Genomic DNA, 19,500 nt, shown 5'->3' with positions numbered 1-19,500 from the left:
CATACTCCGCAGCAAGCGCCACCCATGTCCCGCCTCCATGCACCGCCTCCAGCCACACCCTACACAATCTTTAGACACAAGGAACAAAAGTGCAATAATCCCTTCAAGGCCCCAGTAGAGACTACAATTGAGGGCTAATGGGCCATGGAGGGGGGTCTTTCTAGCAGAGGCTATCTCAGTGTCCTTTAGAGAGTGTGTTAGAAAGAATCCCCTCCAGGCCCTATTAGAGACTACAATGGAGTCTAACAGGCTTGGAAGGGGGTCTTTCTAACAGAGGCCATCTCAGTGTCCCTGCTGGAAACAGTCGCCTCCAGGCCCCAGTAGAGACTACAATTGAGGGCTAATGGGCCATGGAGGGGGGGAGCATTCTAGCAGAGGCTATCTCAGTGTCCTTTAGAGAGTGTGTTAGAAAGAATTTCCTCCAGGTCCCATTAGAGACTACAATGGAGTCTAATGGGGCCTGGAGGGGGGTCTCTCCAACACTCTGGTTCCTATTCACAATATAGCAACACAACATAGCTGATACCTAGGCCAAGTTGGCTCCTCTTACCTTAATTACTGTTGCTGGCTGGCAGTCTGTGGGCTTGCTGGAAGGCTGTGGGCTTGCTGGCTGCGGCTGGCAGGCTGTGGCTTGCTGGCTGCGGTTGGCAGGCTGTGGGGTTGCTGGCTTTAAGCCTAACTGGTGGCCTGTAGGCTGGCTGGCTGTCTACTGGCCAGCCTGTGGGCTGGCTGGCCTGTGGGTTGGCTGGCTTGCTGGCTACTGGGGCACTCGTAGATTATTTAAAGAAATAATCCATGCACAATAACCACTACTACTCTGTGTAGTCGTTATGGTGCCAGGAGGGCCGGGCCCCCCTCCCAGAGTAAGTAGTCAAACCGTTTAAGAACAGTTTGACAACTTACCTGGGGTCTGCTGGGATATGAGGCTGTAGTAGGGTATAGGAGCAGTGGTGCAATGTGTAAGGGGTGCAGTCTGTGTGAAAGGTTCAGTGTGTGAGGGGGTGTAGTGTGTGAATGTGTAGGGTGTGTGGGGCAATGTGTGTACGAGGGGGCTGTGTATGTGTGTGGCAATGTTAGTATGGGGGGCTGTGTGTGTATGGGTGGGCAGTGTATGTGTGTGTGTGTGTGTGTGAGGCAATGTGTGTAAATGTGTATGGTGTGTGTGGGGGCAGTGTGTGTGGGGGCAGTGTGTGTGTATGGTGTGTGTGGGGGCAGTGTGTGTGTATGGGGGGCAGTGTGTGAATGTGTATGGTGTGGGGGCAGTGTGTTTATGGGGCTAAAGTTCACTCTCACCACTGCGACCACCAGGAATACCTGGTGGTCACAGTGTTGAGAGTGAACTCTAGCCCGTAGCTCCAGGGCTAGAGTTTACTCTTGCAAGAGCCGTAACAATCTGTGCTCGCGCAAGAAGGACCCAGAGGAGCTGCAGGCTGAGCTCCCGGGTCCTCTCTTCCTCCCTCCCCTGCCGGCTGCCCGCATGGTGCCTGCGGACAGGGGAGGGGGAAATTGCCCTCCTCTTACTCCCCCCTCCCCCTCTTCTTACCCCCTTCTTACTCCCACTCTCTTCTTACCCCCATTCTTACTCTCCCCTCTTCTTACTCCCCCCTCCCCCTCTCCTTACTCCCCCTTCTTACTCTCCCCATCTTCTTACTCCCCCTCCCCCTCTTCTTACTCCCACCTCTTCTTACTCCTCCCTCTTCTTACTCCCCCCTCTTCTTACCCCCTCCCCCCTCTTCTTACTCCCCCTTCCTCTTTTTACTCCCCCCTCCCCTCTTCTTACCCCCTTTACTCCCCCCTCTCTTCTTAATCTCCCCTCTTCTTACCCCCTCCCCCCTCTTCTTACTCTCCCCTCTTCTTACCCCCTCCCCCCTCTTCTTACTCTCCCCTCCCCCTCTTCTTACTCCCCCTCCCCCTCTTCTTACTCCCCCTCCCTTCTTACCCCCTCTCTCTCTTCTTACCCCCTCCCTCTTCTTACCCCCTCCCTCTTCTTACCCCCTCCCTCTTCTTACCCCCTCCCTCTCTCTTCTTACCCCCCTCCCTCTCTCTTTTTACCCCCCTACTCCCCTCTCTCTTTTTACCCCCCTCCCTCTCTCTTTTTACCCCCCTCCCTCTCTTTTTACCCCCCTCCCTCTCTTTTTACCCCCCTCCCTCTCTTTTTACCCCCCTCCCTTTCTCTTTTTACCCCCCTCCCTCTCTCTTTTTAACCCCCCCTCTCTCTTTTTACCCCCCTCCCTCTCTTTTTACCCCCCTCCCTTTCTCTTTTTACCCCCTCCCTCTCTTTTAACCCCCCCCTCTCTCTTTTAACCCCCCTCCCTCTCTCTTTTTACCCCCCTCCCTCTCTCTTTTTACCCCCCTCCCTCTCTCTTTTTAACCCCCCCTCTTTCTTTTAACCCCCCCTCCCTCTCTCTTTTAACCCCCCCCCCTCCCTCTCTCTTTAAACCCCCCCCCCCTCCCTCTCTCTTTTAACCCCCCCCCTCCCTCTCTCTTTTAACCCCCCCCCTCCCTCTCTCTTTTAACCCCCCCCCTCCCTCTCTCTTTTAACCCCCCCTCCCTCTCTCTCTTTTAACTCCACTCCCTCCCTCTCTCTTTTAACTCCACTCCCTCCCTCTCTCTTTTTACCCCCTCCCCGTAGCGTGGCCGAGAGGCTCTGCGTCCGCGGTGCCGACCGGATTGATAGGAAGGTGCACACACACTGAGTGTGCACCTTCCTGTCAGTCCGGCCGGGTACAGGAAACAGAAACTCCTGTTCCGCGCGGAACAGGAGTTTCTGTTTCCTGTACCCGGCAGGACTGACAGGAAGGTGCACACTCAGTGTGTGTGCACCTTCCTATAACTCCGGCCGGCACCGCGGACGCAGAGCAGCTCGGCCATGCTACGGGGAGGGGAGGTGAGAAGCTGCAGCCGCCTGAGCGCTCTTAAGAGAGCGCTCAGGCGGCTGCAGCATTTAAAGGGGCGGCCGGGCCCCCTGATGGCGGGCCCCCCTCCTGGCCGGGCCCTCGGACCATGTCCGAAGTGCCCGACCGGTCAGTCCGCCCCTGTAAGGAGATGATCCAGTGAGAAACATGAAAGCAGCAACGACGTATGCATAATACTGAAATGTCCTGATTATTTATCACCTAGAAAACCAGGAAAACGTGGTTTTATCAGTCTGAAATAATGTCTGTCCATCCTAAAAAGGAAATCAATAAATCAACCCTAGCTTTAATCCTCTGTCTGTACTTCCTGTTAGCTCTTTGCATGACGGACCTGAGGTATACTGCCATTTTATTGTTGGTTTTGTATCTATTCTTTCTTTTTTTTCTCCTTTAACTCCTCTGTCATTTATATCTGTTACAGTTGCAGGGTTGGAAAGACCATGTTTGCTCTGATGTCCGTCATTTTCTATCTATTCGCCATGATGAGCGTTTTTCTGCTAGAGCAATAGCACGCATCTTCCACGGAATAGGCATGTATTGACATAACACTGTGTGAGATTGTGTAACATTGCAAATTAATGCATTTGTGTAAACAGTAGGGTAAATATTATACTTTCACAAAACTACAGGAATTCATTTAATACAAATAGACTGGGTGGGGGGACAATATTCAAATATATAGGAACAGCCAACCAAACCGGAGCCTTCCTAGGCTGTATATAGAACCACTCAACCAACCTGGAGCCTTCCTAGGCAGTATATAGAACCACTCGACCAACCCGGAGCCTTCCTAGGCTGTATATAGAACCACTCGACCAACCCAGAGCCTTCCTAGGCTGTATATAGAACCACTCGACCAACCCGGAGCCTTCCTAGGCTGTATATAGAACCACTCGACCAACCCGGAGCCTTCCTAGGCTGTATATAGAACCACTCGACCAACCCGGAGCCTTCCTAGGCTGTATATAGAACCACTCGACCAACCCGGAGCCTTCCTATGCTGTATATAGTACCACTCGACCAACCCGGAGCCTTCCTAGGCTGTATATAGAACCACTCGACCAACCCGGAGCCTTCCTAGGCTGTATATAGAACCACTCGACCAACCCGGAGCCTTCCTAGGCTGTATATAGAACCACTCGACCAACCCGGAGCCTTCCTAGGCTGTATATAGAACCACTCGACCAACCCGGGGCCTTCCTAGGCTGTATATAGAACCACTCGACCAACCCGGAGCCTTCCTAGGCTGTATATAGAACCACTCGACCAACCCGGAGCCTTCCTAGGCTGTATATAGAACCACTCGACCAACCCGGAGCCTTCCTAGGCTGTATATAGAACCACTCGACCAACCCGGAGCCTTCCTAGGCTGTATATAGAACCACTCGACCAACCCGGAGCCTTCCTAGGCTGTATATAGAACCACTCGACCAACCCGGAGCCTTCCTAGGCTGTATATAGAACCACTCGACCAACCCGGGGCCTTCCTAGGCTGTATATAGAACCACTCGACCAACCCGGGGCCTTCCTAGGCTGTATATAGAACCACTCGACCAACCCGGGGCCTTCCTAGGCTGTATATAATACCACTCGACCAACCCGGAGCCTTCCTAGGCTGTATATATAACCACTCGACCAACCCGGAGCCTTCCTAGGCTGGATATAGAACCACTCGACCAACCCGGAGCCTTCCTAGGCTGGATATAGTACCACTCGACCAACCCGGAGCCTTCCTAGGCTGTATATAGAACCACTCTACCAACCCGGAACCTTCCTAGGCTGTATATAGAACCACTCTACCAACCCGGAACCTTCCTAGGCTGTATATAGAACCACTCTACCAACCCGGAACCTTCCTAGGCTGTATATAGAACCACTCGACCAACCCGGAGCCTTCCTAGGCTGTATATAGAACCACTCGACCAACCCGGAGCCTTCCTAGGCTGTATATAGAACCACTCGACCAACCCGGGGCCTTCCTAGGCTGTATATAGTACCACTCGACCAACCCGGTGCCTTCCTAGGCTGTATATAGAACCACTCGACCAACCCGGAGCCTTCCTAGGCTGTATATAGAACCACTCGACCAACCCGGAGCCTTCCTAGGCTGGATATAGTACCACTCGACCAACCCGGAGCCTTCCTAGGCTATATATAGAACCACTCGACCAACCCGGAGCCATATAAGTTCCTCAAATGTATTTCTAACCCTCCATTTCATATTGACTTTACATTTAACTTTAACTCTTTGTCCTCAGTTAAGATCACAAAACTATCCAATTTCCTCAAACAGATGACAATGTTCTTTGGTTAATGGAGGGATATTCTATGGACCTTCTGGATTTAATAAAATGAAGACTTTCATACATAAGTTTTATCTATTTAGAAAATCTGAGATATTCAGTTGAGACATTAGGCTTCATATTCTGCCAATGTACAACACACGGTCAATAAGTAAATAGAGCAATCTGCTGGGGATGGGAATATGCAGCATTTGGTAGTAGAGTAAAACATGACAAACATTTTATCCCCTAATAAGAAATAATGCATGTACGGTTGCAATAATTTACAACTATTCGTATTTCACTTGTAAGATAATTAGATAAACAAATGCACAAAACCATGGATTTTCAATCTTGATGGAAGTCTATCTTCTTTGCCTGCAGAACAGCCACTAGAGGCGCTTTCTGCATTTTCATGGAGTGTGATTCCATGAAACGGTGCTGGACGTCCTCACACTTTGCATGAGGACATCCAGCATCTTGAAAATCCACAAAGACTTTGATTCAATGCTTTCCTATGGGGAAGCCCTAATGCACACACGGCGGAGCGGAGCTGAAATAGGGTAAGGAAAAGGGAGCATTTTTAATGCTCTCTTGACCCGGGGTGGGGTGCACAGAAGTAGAGGGACACTTTAGTGACACTGTAGTGTTCCTTTAAATGACAGGGGGGGGAGGTATTCTGCGCTCTGATTTTCCTCATTGCGAGCGTTAACCAAAGGGGTGATTTAATAAAGTCCCTCCACCATCGGACCACCAATAAATGCTTATTAAGACCACTGGACCAGCAAGGATTTTTTATGAACTCCAGTAGACCAACAGGGATTAATAATTAAGCCCCACAGACAAGTGAATCTTTAACCCTTACCGGACCACCAGGTATTTCCGATTACCTCCCTGCAATAAAAGGATAACACGAGAGGGCACAAAACCTTTCTCTATTAAATTATTGCAGTGTTGGAACTTTGAGATAAAGAAGTTGGTTTCCAGTTGCAGTTTGGGCGCTCTGCTCAAAGTTCTCCATCTCTGTATTAGTCCACAGGTTGAAAAACTGAAACATGGAGGAATTTGCCACCCAAATTCACTGGTGAATAAATTTACGCCATAAACCGGTGACTTGTCCAGAGCACCCAATAACTATTATCATTACTTAACAGGAGTTTAGTTTACCGTCCCTTTTAAATAGAATGTGATCGTTTACATAGCTCTCCTGACAACTTTACTGTAAAAGTATATAATATATCTGTCACCAACTGTCATGATCACTAAAATTATGTATCCATGCCACGTTCTCAATAAAAACTTATTTTAACCACAAAAAAAGACCGTAAAGCCAATATTTGCATTTGTTCTACTGCCATTTGCAAATTAAATTACGCTCTGGGTGGGAGCTTAAATTACCCATGGGCAGATACAGTGAGGGAATAAAGTATTTGATCCCCTGATGATTTTGAACGTTTGTCCACTGACAAAGAAATGATCAGTCTATAATTGTAATGGTAGGTGTATTTTAACAGTGAGAGACAGAATAACAAAAAATAATCCAGAAAAATGCATGTCAGAAAAGTTTTATAAATTGTTTGGCATATCAATGAGTGAAATAAGTATTTGATCTCCTATCAATCAGCAAGATTTCTGGCTCCCAGATATCTTTTATACAGGTAAGAGAGTGCTCCTAATCTCAACTCATTGCCTGTATAAAAGACATCTGTCCACAAAAGCAATCAATCCGATTCCAAACTCTCCAATATGGCCAATACCAAAGAGCTGTCCAAGGATGTCAGGGACAAGATTGTAGACCTACACAAGGCTGGAATGGGCTACAAGACAAGCAGCTGGTGAGAAGGTGACACAGTAGGTGCGATTATTTGCAATTGGAAGAAACCCAAAATAACTGTCTTCCTCGGTCTATTGCTCCATGCAAGATCTCACCTTGTGGAATTGCAATGATCATGAAAACGGTGAGGAATTAGTGGGAGGATCTTGTTAAAGAGAAACTCCAGTGCCAGAAAAACGATCCCTCCCACCCCCCATTCCCCGGTTACTGAAGGGGTGAAAACCCCTTCAGTGACTTACCTGGGGCAGTGGCGATGTCCCTCGCCGCTGTCTCCGCCTCCGCGACGCTCCTCCTTGTGATTACGTCGGCCGGTGGGCGAGACTAATCTCGCCCACCGGCCGAGGAGACCTAATGCGCATGCGCGGAAATGCCGCGCATGCGCATTACGTCTCCCCATAGGAAAGCATTGAAAAATCATTTCAATGCTTTCCTATGGGGTTTTGAGCGACGCTGGAGGTCCTCACACAGCGTGAGGACGTCCAGCGACGCTCTAGCACAGGAAACCTGTGCTAGAAACTAGGAAGTGACCTCTAGTGGCTGTCTAGTAGACAGCCACTAGAGGTGGAGTTAACCCTGCAATGTAATTATTGCAGTTTATGAAAAACTGCAATAATTACACTTGCAGGGTTAAGGGTAGTGGGAGTTGGCACCCAGACCACTCCAATGAGCAGAAGTGGTCTGGGTGCCTGCAGTGTCCCTTTAATGATCTCAAGGCAGCTGGGACCATAGTCACCAAGAAGACAATTGGTAACACACTACGCCGTGTAGGACTGAAATTGTGCAGTGCATGAAAGGTCCACCTGCTCAAGAAAGCACATGTACAGACCCATCTGAAGTTTACCAACAAACATCTGAATGATTCAGAGGAGAACTGGGTGAAAGTGTTGTGGACAAATGAGACCAAAATCGAGCTCTGTGGCATCAACTAAACTCGCCGTGTGGAGGAGGAAGAATGCTGCCTATGACCACAAGAACACCGTCAAACATGGAGGTGGAAACATTATGCATTGGTGACGTTTTTCTGCTAAGGGGACAGGAAAACTACACCAAATCAAATGGGCGATGGATGGGGCCATGTACCGTCAAATCTTGGATGAGAACCTCCTTCCCTCAGCCAGGGCATTGAAAATGGGTCATGGATGGGTATTCCAGCATGACAACACAGCCAAGGCAACAAAGGAGTGGCTCAAGAAGAAGCACATTAAGGTCCTGGAGTGGCCTATCCAGTTTCCAGACCTTAATTCCATAGAAAATCTGTGGAGGGAGCTGAAGGTTCAAGTTGCCAAACATCAGCCTTGAAACCGAATGACTTGGGAAGGATCTGCAAAGAGGAGGGGGACAAAATCCCTCCTGAGATGGTTTTGCCACCGAGTACTAAGTCAAAATGGTCAAATACTTATTTCACTCATTGACCTGCAAATCAATTTATAACTTTTTTGACATGCATTTTTCTGGATTTTGTTTTGTTATTCTAGCTCTCACTGTTAAAATACACCTACCATTAAATTTATAGACTGATCATTTCTTTGTCAGTGGACAAACGTTCAAAATCAGCAGGGGATCAAATCCTTTTTTCCTCACTGTAAATACTGGATGTTGAGTGGTTATTAAAGGCTTCCAAATCTCCCTGCCTCCATTATAAAGCATATTGCCCAACCTTCTAGTGATGCATAACTTCAGTAACTCCTGTTATTTCAGAGAAAATATCTTGTTGGCATCTAAAATTGTAAGTGATTCTGTGACCCTTGCAAAATCTGATTACACATGAAGGCTCACATTCATGTTCTATTCCACAGCTAGCCCCTGCTATCCTGCTCAGGTGTATGGAAGAGATCGACGGTTCTGGAGGAAATATATCCATCTCGATTTCAACAAAATCATGCAGCTCGCCAAGGAGGAGATTATCCATCAGAAATTATAAAACCAGACATTGTGCAGAGAATACATCCACTAAATGAGATCTGGGATGTTTGGGGAGGGGATCATGCATCCACAAGAAAGGTCATGTGACCTGGTGGGGTAGAGGCAGGTAACATGGGGAGTGTAAAGATGGGAGATCATGCATTAACAAAAAGTTCCATGGACAGGAAACTGTCCACAAAAAGAGACCCATAAGACATGGGTGGGGTGTAAGGGCAGGAGAGTCGCATAACATGGAGTATCATGGAGGGAGGGGGAATATTGGGGCGGGAGAGCTGTGTGACATGGGGCAAGTGTCAAGGTTGGAGTGTCAGGATGGAAGAACTGTGACACTGAGGATATTTAAGGGTAGAAGAGCTGGGTGACATGGGGAGTGTCGCTGCGGGAGAGCTGGGTGACATGGGGAGTGTCGAGGCGGGAGAGACGGGTGACGGGGAGTGTCGAGGCGGGTGAGCATACATTCACAAGAACTGAACTGGACAAAGTAATAAAAGGATCTGCTAATATTAGATATGTCTCCTGAAATAATCTAATAATTTTTTATGCTGTGTATAAAGAGACTGTTTTATTGTGTTACTGTGTTTACTTGTAATAAAGATACATTTCATTTTTCTACTTACTCTAAATTCTATCTTTTAGAGTTAATACAAGTCCAGAATGTCAGTCCCATTTCCACACATTCCCATTAATCCACTGAGCACTATATAAGAAAATTACATGCCCATTAGCCCACATAGGTGGCTAAAAAACGTTATTAACGGACCATCCATCAATCGATGCTCCTAGTGCTTACCAACGACCATCAGCACCGCACCAGACACCATAAGCACTGCAGACCCCACAAACCGCTGCAGCTTGGTTGGGGTCTCGCCGTCTCCTAAACAACCCTGGACCTACGACCAGGCTCCAGTGGGTGAACCTCTCTTCCTTCAGAGAGCGAAGCAGGAACAGCTCTTAGAATAGCTAGTGATTAGAACCCAGGGGAGTATACAGAGTATAGCAATCCCCAGTGTGATTATAGCAGTCCAATCACAAGACAAGACTACGTGTTGAGGGTCAAAAAGGAACAAAGTTTAATGGCACACACTGGTCTTTTATACAAGTTTTACAGCAAAGGTGACGCCCAGGTGGACCTAGTTGGGCATCGAATACAAAACATACAAGCCAATAAAAACAGGTTTACATTCAGACCTTCCATACCGTGTACACAATCCCTCCCCTCTGCCTGTGATACAATTATGAAAACAATGGACTAACTCAATGAACTCTAAGCAGAAAAAAACATTCACTTTTACAAAGTCTGGAAAACGTCACATATCCCCATGAATCCCTCTGATAGCCCTGATCTGGGTGAACAACATATCCAAAAATCACCCAGATCAGAGCAGGGGTTCAGGAATTTCCTGGTCAGTTTTGACCAACCGCAAGCATGACCCCATGCCCAAAACAGTTCCATAGAATCAGGGCTAACAGTCTGTCTCTCTGTCTGGAGTGCAAAAGTACATAACTCACATGAACAAAGCCTGTTTAAAGTATTTTAGCCAGGTTTATCACAGGGTACATAGTCACAGGGCAAGAGGCTGGCCATTAGTCCTCTCCAAAAGCCAGTGGCGAAGTTGCTTTCATCACAGTTTAGCAGTATGTATGGCTAGCAGTGTGTATACCTGACTTGGGCACTGAGGTGGATGCATTGACCTTTATCGATGGTATCCAGATCACCCAATTCCCTCTCTCCATTTGTTTATGATTTTAGAATAAAAGGGGGGATTGTATTTAATATGAGGTTAACGAACATTCCAGCACTGAAAGGATTAATCTGCCTTCTTGCTCTCAGATGCCAGAGAGCCGTTTCTTGTTATTGTTTAATGTACATTGCAAGGACGTAACCTATATAGTCTTGGCACACGACCACCTCTGTTCTCTCATATTCTAAGAAACCCTAGTCCTCCACCCACCTATTGTAATATAGTAATGCCCCTAGATACGTTTTACATCAATAATTTGTTATATGCGCTTGTTAATTGCATTACTTAATAGTTTTCAATATTTGATAATTAATTATACTCCTCCCTAGGCTATGTGTTATTAAAAATCCATTGTTCTTGTAATAATCAGGGGTCAAGTCCTGGGGGAAAAAGTGTGGGAACTCCCCCTCCCCCCAAAAAACAAAACACTCGTATGCAAATATCAACGAGTACACACACACATTCAGACACATATATACACTCACAGACACACACAGTGGTGTATTTTAATTTTGTACTGCCCTAGGCATGACTATACCTGAGCACCACCCCTTCCTGTCAAGGGCGCACCGCTTCCTGATTAAGAACCCACCCCTTCCTCTTTAGTCTCCACCTTTTCCTGCTCCTTTTAAAGAAATACTATAGTGCCAGGAAAACAAAGCTGTTTTCCTGGCACTATAACTCCCTATAGTGCCCTCCTCCCTCGTGTCCTACCCTCCCCCACATGGACACTAAAGGGGTTAAAATCCTATGGGTATTTAGCAGATGCTGAATGTCCTCATGCACAGGGTGAGGACGTCCAGCATCAGCTAGGCGACCTTTGGTCACCTAACCACCCGAAAGTCCCTCTAGTGGCTCTAGGTGGTGTTACCCCTCAAGGTAATTATTGTAGTTTGTGAGAAACTGCAATAATTACACTTGCAGGTTTAAGGGGACTGGGACACTGCACCCAGACCACTTCAGTGAGCTGAAGTTGTCTGGGTGCCTATAGTGTCCCTTTAAGCAAACTCTCTGACAGACACCCACACTGGCAGATACACACTGACAGTAACACACACTCAATGACAAACACACAGACGTCACTGATTTGACACACACACATTCACTGACACACACTCATTCATTGACAGAGAGACACAAACAAACACACTGACACACACTAAATGACAAACAGACTCACTGATTTGACAGACACTTACAAACATACACTAACAGAAGCACATACACGCAAACATACACATGCATACACTAACAGAAGCACATACACATGCATACACTAACAGAAGCACATACACATGCATACACTAACAGAAGCACATACACATGCATACACTAACAGAAGCACATACTCACATATGCTAACAGACGTAAATACACTCATACACTAACAGACATACACACACTAACAGACATACACACACTAACAGACATACACACACTAACAGACATACACACACTAACAGACATACACACATACACTAACAGACATACACACATACACTAACACACACATACACTAACACACACATACACTAACATACATACAAACACACACTAACAGACATACACAAACACACACTAACAGACATTCACATACACTAACAGACATACACACACACTAACAGACATACACACACACTAACAGACATACACACACACACACACACACACTAACAGACATACACACACACTAACAGACATACATATCTACAAATTATTAATATTATTAAAATAAACATTCCCCACCCAGCCAGCCTCTCTACCTTTTATGAAAGCAGTCATGGATGGGTCCCTGGTGTCCAGTGGGGCCGCAGTGAGGCGGGTGGCTCTCTCCCTGTCACACACGGTGAGGGAGCTGTGTCCTCTCTGCTCCCTCTCGCCGCGTGGGTTGTCTGCTCATACAGGGAGCCGGAATATGACGTCATATTCCGGCTCCCTGCATCAGAAAACGGCGCGCGGCAAGAGGGAGCAGAGAGGACACAGCTCCCTCACCGCGTGTGACAGGGAGAGAGCCGCCCGCCATCAGGTGCACCCCCAAGAGGGAACACCGGGCATTTGAGTGCCTGCAGGAGGAACGCCGTTCCCACGCATTCCTGCAGGACTCGAGCCCTGGTAATAATCCATTATCCTTGTATGTCTTTCAATGGAGTGTCTCTTAGTCCTTCAAAGGGTATGGCTCGGTCTGGATAGAACTATAAGACTATGGCAGGTAATTCTGGTGATCACCAAGGACAGGACCGGAGTTACCTTCTAACAGTTCTGGGGCTCTGTTTGCGATTTTGCATAATCTGTCGGTGAGTGCATAGCAATATTTTTTTGAATTCTTTATTTTTGCTGTGCATATAAGTAGTAATGAGCGTACAATGCCACCATAGCAGAAACAAGTGTAACAAAATACATAGCATCGCCGTCTTGAGACAGTGTGAGAGTACTGCACATATTTTAAAATCTATATAGACAGGGGGTGGGCTTGGAGACCGACCTGAGCAGAGGCATGATCGATGAGCTCCTATTACCCCTGTTACCGGGGGAAAAAAACCTACAGCCATCTACCCAACATGGGAAGAAAAACCGAAGCCTGACAGACCCAAGCAGAGCGTTTCCATAGGCGATCTTTTCCGCCAAGCGCACAGTGCCTGTGGGCCAAAGATGGCCGCTAGCCTTGGGGATTACTCTGACTCCTCTGAAGACTTCAGCCTGATGGACAATGTAGGCGGATTGCCTCCCCCATGCCTACTGCAACCGGTTCACACAAATGGCGACACAGGGCCAGTGACCACAGCCACACTAAAGGCCATGCTGGGAGAATTGCAGAGCGTGCTTCAGGCAGACATGGCCCAACTACGCACAGTCTTCACAGGCCTGACAGGCCACATAGGTGCAGTGGAGGCCTCAGCCAACAAACACACTCAATCCATCACAGAATTCCAAACTGAACGCTCAAAATGCAGCAAGTGAAGTATGAACAGCATTTCGCAACGCTAGAGGATTAGCGGCGACGCAACAACTTGAAGGTTAGAGGGGTATCAGAGGACATCCCCACTACAAAATTTCCAAACCTTATCCGGAGGTTGTTGAACACTGCTGGTGCCTAAGCAAGCCAAGACCATCACCCCTGACGCAGTCTTCAGAGTGCCGAAACCCCGGAGGGCTCCAGAATCGGCCCCCAGGGACTTCTAAGTGCTGCTACAAAGATTGTGATTGGAGGTAATCTGAGGTATTTAGGAGGACAAAAAAAATTAAGATTTATTTTGATTTAAATTATTCACCTCATTAAAATGGCAAACTTGGTTCAGTGTAATGGTTGTTGTGTAATGCATTTGTTTCACTTTCCACTTTTTGGAGATTTTGATGCTGTCTAATCTGTAGACAGTTCTGTATATTGCGGCAGGAGATTGTATTTTTGAAGTCTGAGATTTGTAAATTATTTGTTAAACAAACTCAGACTGACTGTTGCAAAGCCACTGCCAAAGAAACAGCCTAGGAATGGCAGATGTAGGATCTGGTAGATTTAGAGTTGTGGATAAAAGGCATATTGCACAGTCTGCTGCTTTACATAATTAATTTTCTGCACTTTCAGAGTGTAATGGTGTTGTGGAGACAGGCTCAGATTGGGAGGGTAGTGTTGTTGTGGAGACAGGCTCAGATTGGGAGGGTAGTGTTGTTGTGGAGACAGGCTCAGATTGGGAGGGTAGTGTTGTTGTGGAGACAGGCTCAGATTGGGAGGGTAGTGTTGTTGTGGAGACAGGCTCAGATTGGGAGGGTGGTAGTGTTGTGGAGACAGGCTCAGGTTCTGAGGGTGGTAGTGTTGTTGTGGAGACAGGCTCAGGTTCTGAGGGTGGTAGTGTTGTTGTGGAGACAGGCTCAGGTTCTGAGGGTGGTAGTGTTGTTGTGGAGACAGGCTCAGGTTCTGAGGGTGGTAGTGTTGTTGTGGAGACAGGCTCAGGTTCTGAGGGTGGTAGTGTTGTTGTGGAGACAGGCTCAGATTGGGAGGGTAGTGTTGTTGTGGAGACAGGCTCAGATTGGGAGGGTGGTAGTGTTGTGGAGACAGGCTCAGGTTCTGAGGGTGGTAGTGTTGTTGTGGAGACAGGCTCAGGTTCTGAGGGTGGTAGTGTTGTTGTGGAGACAGGCTCAGGTTCTGAGGGTGGTAGTGTTGTTGTGGAGACAGGCTCAGGTTCTGAGGGTGGTAGTGTTGTTGTGGAGACAGGCTCAGGTTCTGAGGGTGGTAGTGTTGTTGTGGAGACAGGCTCAGGTTCTGAGGGTGGTAGTGTTGTTGTGGAGACAGGCTCAGGTTCTGAGGGTGGTAGTGTTGTTGTGGAGACAGGCTCAGGTTCTGAGGGTGGTAGTGTTGTTGTGGAGACAGGCTCAGGTTCTGAGGGTGGTAGTGTTGTTGTGGAGACAGGCTCAGATTGGGAGGGTAGTGTTGTTGTGGAGACAGGCTCAGATTGGGAGGGTAGTGTTGTTGTGGAGACAGGCTCAGATTGGGAGGGTGGTAGTGTTGTTGTGGAGACAGGCTCAGATTGGGAGGGTGGTAGTGTTGTTGTGGAGACAGGCTCAGATTGGGAGGGTGGTAGTGTTGTTGTGGAGACAGGCTCAGATTGGGAGGGTGGTAGTGTTGTTGTGGAGACAGGCTCAGATTGGGAGGGTGGTAGTGTTGTTGTGGAGACGGGCTCAGATTGGGAGGGTGGTAGTGTTGTTGTGGAGACGGGCTCAGATTGGGAGGGTGGTAGTGTTGTTGTGGAGACGGGCTCAGATTGGGAGGGTGGTAGTGTTGTTGTGGAGACGGGCTCAGATTGGGAGGGTGGTAGTGTTGTTGTGGAGACGGGCTCAGATTGGGAGGGTGGTAGTGTTGTTGTGGAGACGGGCTCAGATTGGGAGGGTGGTAGTGTTGTTGTGGAGACGGGCTCAGATTGGGAGGGTGGTAGTGTTGTTGTGGAGACAGGCTCAGATTGGGAGGGTGGTAGTGTTGTGGAGACAGGCTCAGGTTCTGAGGGTGGTAGTGTTGTTGTGGAGACAGGCTCAGGTTCTGAGGGTGGTAGTGTTGTTGTGGAGACAGGCTCAGGTTCTGAGGGTGGTAGTGTTGTTGTGGAGACAGGCTCAGGTTCTGAGGGTGGTAGTGTTGTTGTGGAGACAGGCTCAGATTGGGAGGGTAGTGTTGTTGTGGAGACAGGCTCAGATTGGGAGGGTAGTGTTGTTGTGGAGACAGGCTCAGATTGGGAGGGTAGTGTTGTTGTGGAGACAGGCTCAGATTGGGAGGGTAGTGTTGTTGTGGAGACAGGCTCAGATTGGGAGGGTAGTGTTGTTGTGGAGACAGGCTCAGGTTCTGAGGGTGGTAGTGTTGTTGTGGAGACAGGCTCAGATTGGGAGGGTAGTGTTGTTGTGGAGACAGGCTCAGATTGGGAGGGTAGTGTTGTTGTGGAGACAGGCTCAGATTGGGAGGGTAGTGTTGTTGTGGAGACAGGCTCAGATTGGGAGGGTAGTGTTGTTGTGGAGACAGGCTCAGATTGGGAGGGTAGTGTTGTTGTGGAGACAGGCTCAGATTGGGAGGGTAGTGTTGTTGTGGAGACAGGCTCAGATTGGGAGGGTAGTGTTGTTGTGGAGACAGGCTCAGATTGGGAGGGTAGTGTTGTTGTGGAGACAGGCTCAGATTGGGAGGGTAGTGTTGTTGTGGAGACAGGCTCAGATTGGGAGGGTAGTGTTGTTGTGGAGACAGGCTCAGATTGGGAGGGTAGTGTTGTTGTGGAGACAGGCTCAGATTGGGAGGGTAGTGTTGTTGTGGAGACAGGCTCAGATTGGGAGGGTAGTGTTGTTGTGGAGACAGGCTCAGATTGGGAGGGTAGTGTTGTTGTGGAGACAGGCTCAGATTGGGAGGGTAGTGTTGTTGTGGAGACAGGCTCAGATTGGGAGGGTAGTGTTGTTGTGGAGACAGGCTCAGATTGGGAGGGTAGTGTTGTTGTGGAGACAGGCTCAGATTGGGAGGGTAGTGTTGTTGTGGAGACAGGCTCAGATTGGGAGGGTAGTGTTGTTGTGGAGACAGGCTCAGATTGGGAGGGTAGTGTTGTTGTGGAGACAGGCTCAGATTGGGAGGGTAGTGTTGTTGTGGAGACAGGCTCAGATTGGGAGGGTAGTGTTGTTGTGGAGACAGGCTCAGATTGGGAGGGTAGTGTTGTTGTGGAGACAGGCTCAGATTGGGAGGGTAGTGTTGTTGTGGAGACAGGCTCAGATTGGGAGGGTAGTGTTGTTGTGGAGACAGGCTCAGATTGGGAGGGTAGTGTTGTTGTGGAGACAGGCTCAGATTGGGAGGGTGGTAGTGTTGTTGTGGAGACGGGCTCAGATTGGGAGGGTGGTAGTGTTGTTGTGGAGACGGGCTCAGATTGGGAGGGTGGTAGTGTTGTTGTGGAGACAGGCTCAGATTGGGAGGGTGGTAGTGTTGTTGTGGAGACAGGCTCAGATTGGGAGGGTGGTAGTGTTGTTGTGGAGACAGGCTCAGATTGGGAGGGTAGTGTTGTTGTGGAGACAGGCTCAGATTGGGAGGGTAGTGTTGTTGTGGAGACAGGCTCAGATTGGGAGGGTAGTGTTGTTGTGGAGACAGGCTCAGATTGGGAGGGTAGTGTTGTTGTGGAGACAGGCTCAGATTGGGAGGGTAGTGTTGTTGTGGAGACAGGCTCAGATTGGGAGGGTGGTAGTGTTGTTGTGGAGACAGGCTCAGATTGGGAGGGTGGTAGTGTTGTTGTGGAGACAGGCTCAGGTTCTGAGGGTGGTAGTGTTGTTGTGGAGACAGGCTCAGGTTCTGAGGGTGGTAGTGTTGTTGTGGAGACAGGCTCAGATTGGGAGGGTAGTGTTGTTGTGGAGACAGGCTCAGATTGGGAGGGTAGTGTTGTTGTGGAGACAGGCTCAGATTGGGAGGGTAGTGTTGTTGTGGAGACAGGCTCAGATTGGGAGGGTAGTGTTGTTGTGGAGACAGGCTCAGATTGGGAGGGTAGTGTTGTTGTGGAGACAGGCTCAGATTGGGAGGGTAGTGTTGTTGTGGAGACAGGCTCAGATTGGGAGGGTAGTGTTGTTGTGGAGACAGGCTCAGATTGGGAGGGTAGTGTTGTTGTGGAGACAGGCTCAGATTGGGAGGGTAGTGTTGTTGTGGAGACGGGCTCAGATTGGGAGGGTGGTAGTGTTGTTGTGGAGACGGGCTCAGATTGGGAGGGTGGTAGTGTTGTTGTGGAGACGGGCTCAGATTGGGAGGGTGGTAGTGTTGTTGTGGAGACGGGCTCAGATTGGGAGGGTGGTAGTGTTGTTGTGGAGACGGGCTCAGATTGGGAGGGTGGTAGTGTTGTTGTGGAGACGGGCTCAGATTGGGAGGGTGGTAGTGTTGTTGTGGAGACGGGCTCAGATTGGGAGGGTGGTAGTGTTGTTGTGGAGACGGGCTCAGATTGGGAGGGTGGTAGTGTTGTTGTGGAGACGGCTCAGATTGGGAGGGTGGTAGTGTTGTTGTGGAGACGGGCTCAGATTGGGAGGGTGGTAGTGTTGTTGTGGAGACGGGCTCAGATTGGGAGGGTGGTAGTGTTGTTGTGGAGACGGGCTCAGATTGGGAGGGTGGTAGTGTTGTTGTGGAGACGGGCTCAGATTGGGAGGGTGGTAGTGTTGTTGTGGAGACGGGCTCAGATTGGGAGGGTGGTAGTGTTGTTGTGGAGACAGGCTCAGATTGGGAGGGTGGTAGTGTTGTTGTGGAGACAGGCTCAGGTTCTGAGGGTGGTAGTGTTGTTGTGGAGACAGGCTCAGGTTCTGAAGGTGGTAGTGTTGTTGTGGAGACAGGCTCAGGTTCTGAGGGTGGTAGTGTTGTTGTGGAGACAGGCTCAGGTTCTGAGGGTGGTAGTGTTGTTGTGGAGACAGGCTCAGGTTCTGAGGGTGGTAGTGTTGTTGTGGAGACAGGCTCAGGTTCTGACGGTGGTAGTGTTGTTGTGGAGACAGGCTCAGGTTCTGACGGTGGTAGTGTTGTTGTGGAGACAAGCTCAGGTTCTGACGGTGGTAGTGTTGTTGTGGAGACAGGCTCAGGTTCTGACGGTAGTGGTGTTGTGGAGACAGGCTCAGGTACTGATGGCAGGGCCGGACTGGGGATACAAAGCAGCCCTGGGAAAAAAAAAATCTATGCCAGCCCCATAAGTCATTGCGCCATATATTGTCGCATGTAATATGTAAGGCTATGTCTTGCCACCCCAGATGATTGAGTAATACAGGGAGTGCAGAATTATTAGGCAAATTAGTATTTTGACCACATCATCCTCTTTATGCATGTTGTCTTACTCCAAGCTGTATAGGCTCGAAAGCCTACTACCAATTAAGCATATTAGGTGATGTGCATCTCTGTAATGAGAAGGGGTGTGGTCTAATGACATCAACACCCTATATCAGGTGTGCATAATTATTAGGCAACTTCCTTTCCTTTGGCAAAATGGGTCAAAAGAAGGACTTGACAGGCTCAGAAAAGTCAAAAATAGTGAGATATCTTGCAGAGGGATGCAGCACTCCTAAAATTGCAAAGCTTCTGAAGCGTGATCATCGAACAATCAAGCGTTTCATTCAAAATAGTCAACAGGGTTGCAAGAAGCGTGTGGAAAAACCAAGGCGCAAAATAACTGCCCATGAACTGAGAAAAGTCAAGCATGCAGCTGCCAAGATGCCACTTGCCACCAGTTTGGCCATATTTCAGAGCTGCAACATCACTGGAGTGCCCAAAAGCACAAGGTGTGCAATACTCAGAGACATGGCCAAGGTAAGAAAGGCTGAAAGACGACCACCACTGAACAAGACAC

At 48.6% G+C, this 19,500-nt stretch overlaps 1 protein-coding gene across 1 annotated transcript in view; it reads left to right on the top strand.

Annotated features, from left to right (window-relative positions):
• RECQL4 (RecQ like helicase 4) overlaps nt 1-9,353 on the top strand; it is a 167,232-nt gene extending 157,879 nt beyond the window's left edge. Inside the window, exons 23-24 of the mRNA XM_063445466.1 lie at nt 3,337-3,449; nt 8,832-9,353. Coding sequence (XP_063301536.1) covers nt 3,337-3,449; nt 8,832-8,952 — 234 coding nt within the window. The 3' untranslated portion in view covers nt 8,953-9,353. The remainder of the gene's footprint in view (nt 1-3,336; nt 3,450-8,831) is intronic.
• Nucleotides 9,354-19,500: the final 10,147 nt, after the last annotated feature.

This window comes from Pelobates fuscus, chromosome 1 (assembly GCF_036172605.1).
Source record: "Pelobates fuscus isolate aPelFus1 chromosome 1, aPelFus1.pri, whole genome shotgun sequence".
Lineage (NCBI taxonomy): Eukaryota > Metazoa > Chordata > Amphibia > Anura > Pelobatidae > Pelobates > Pelobates fuscus.
This window is presented reverse-complemented; position numbering and strand designations above follow the sequence as displayed.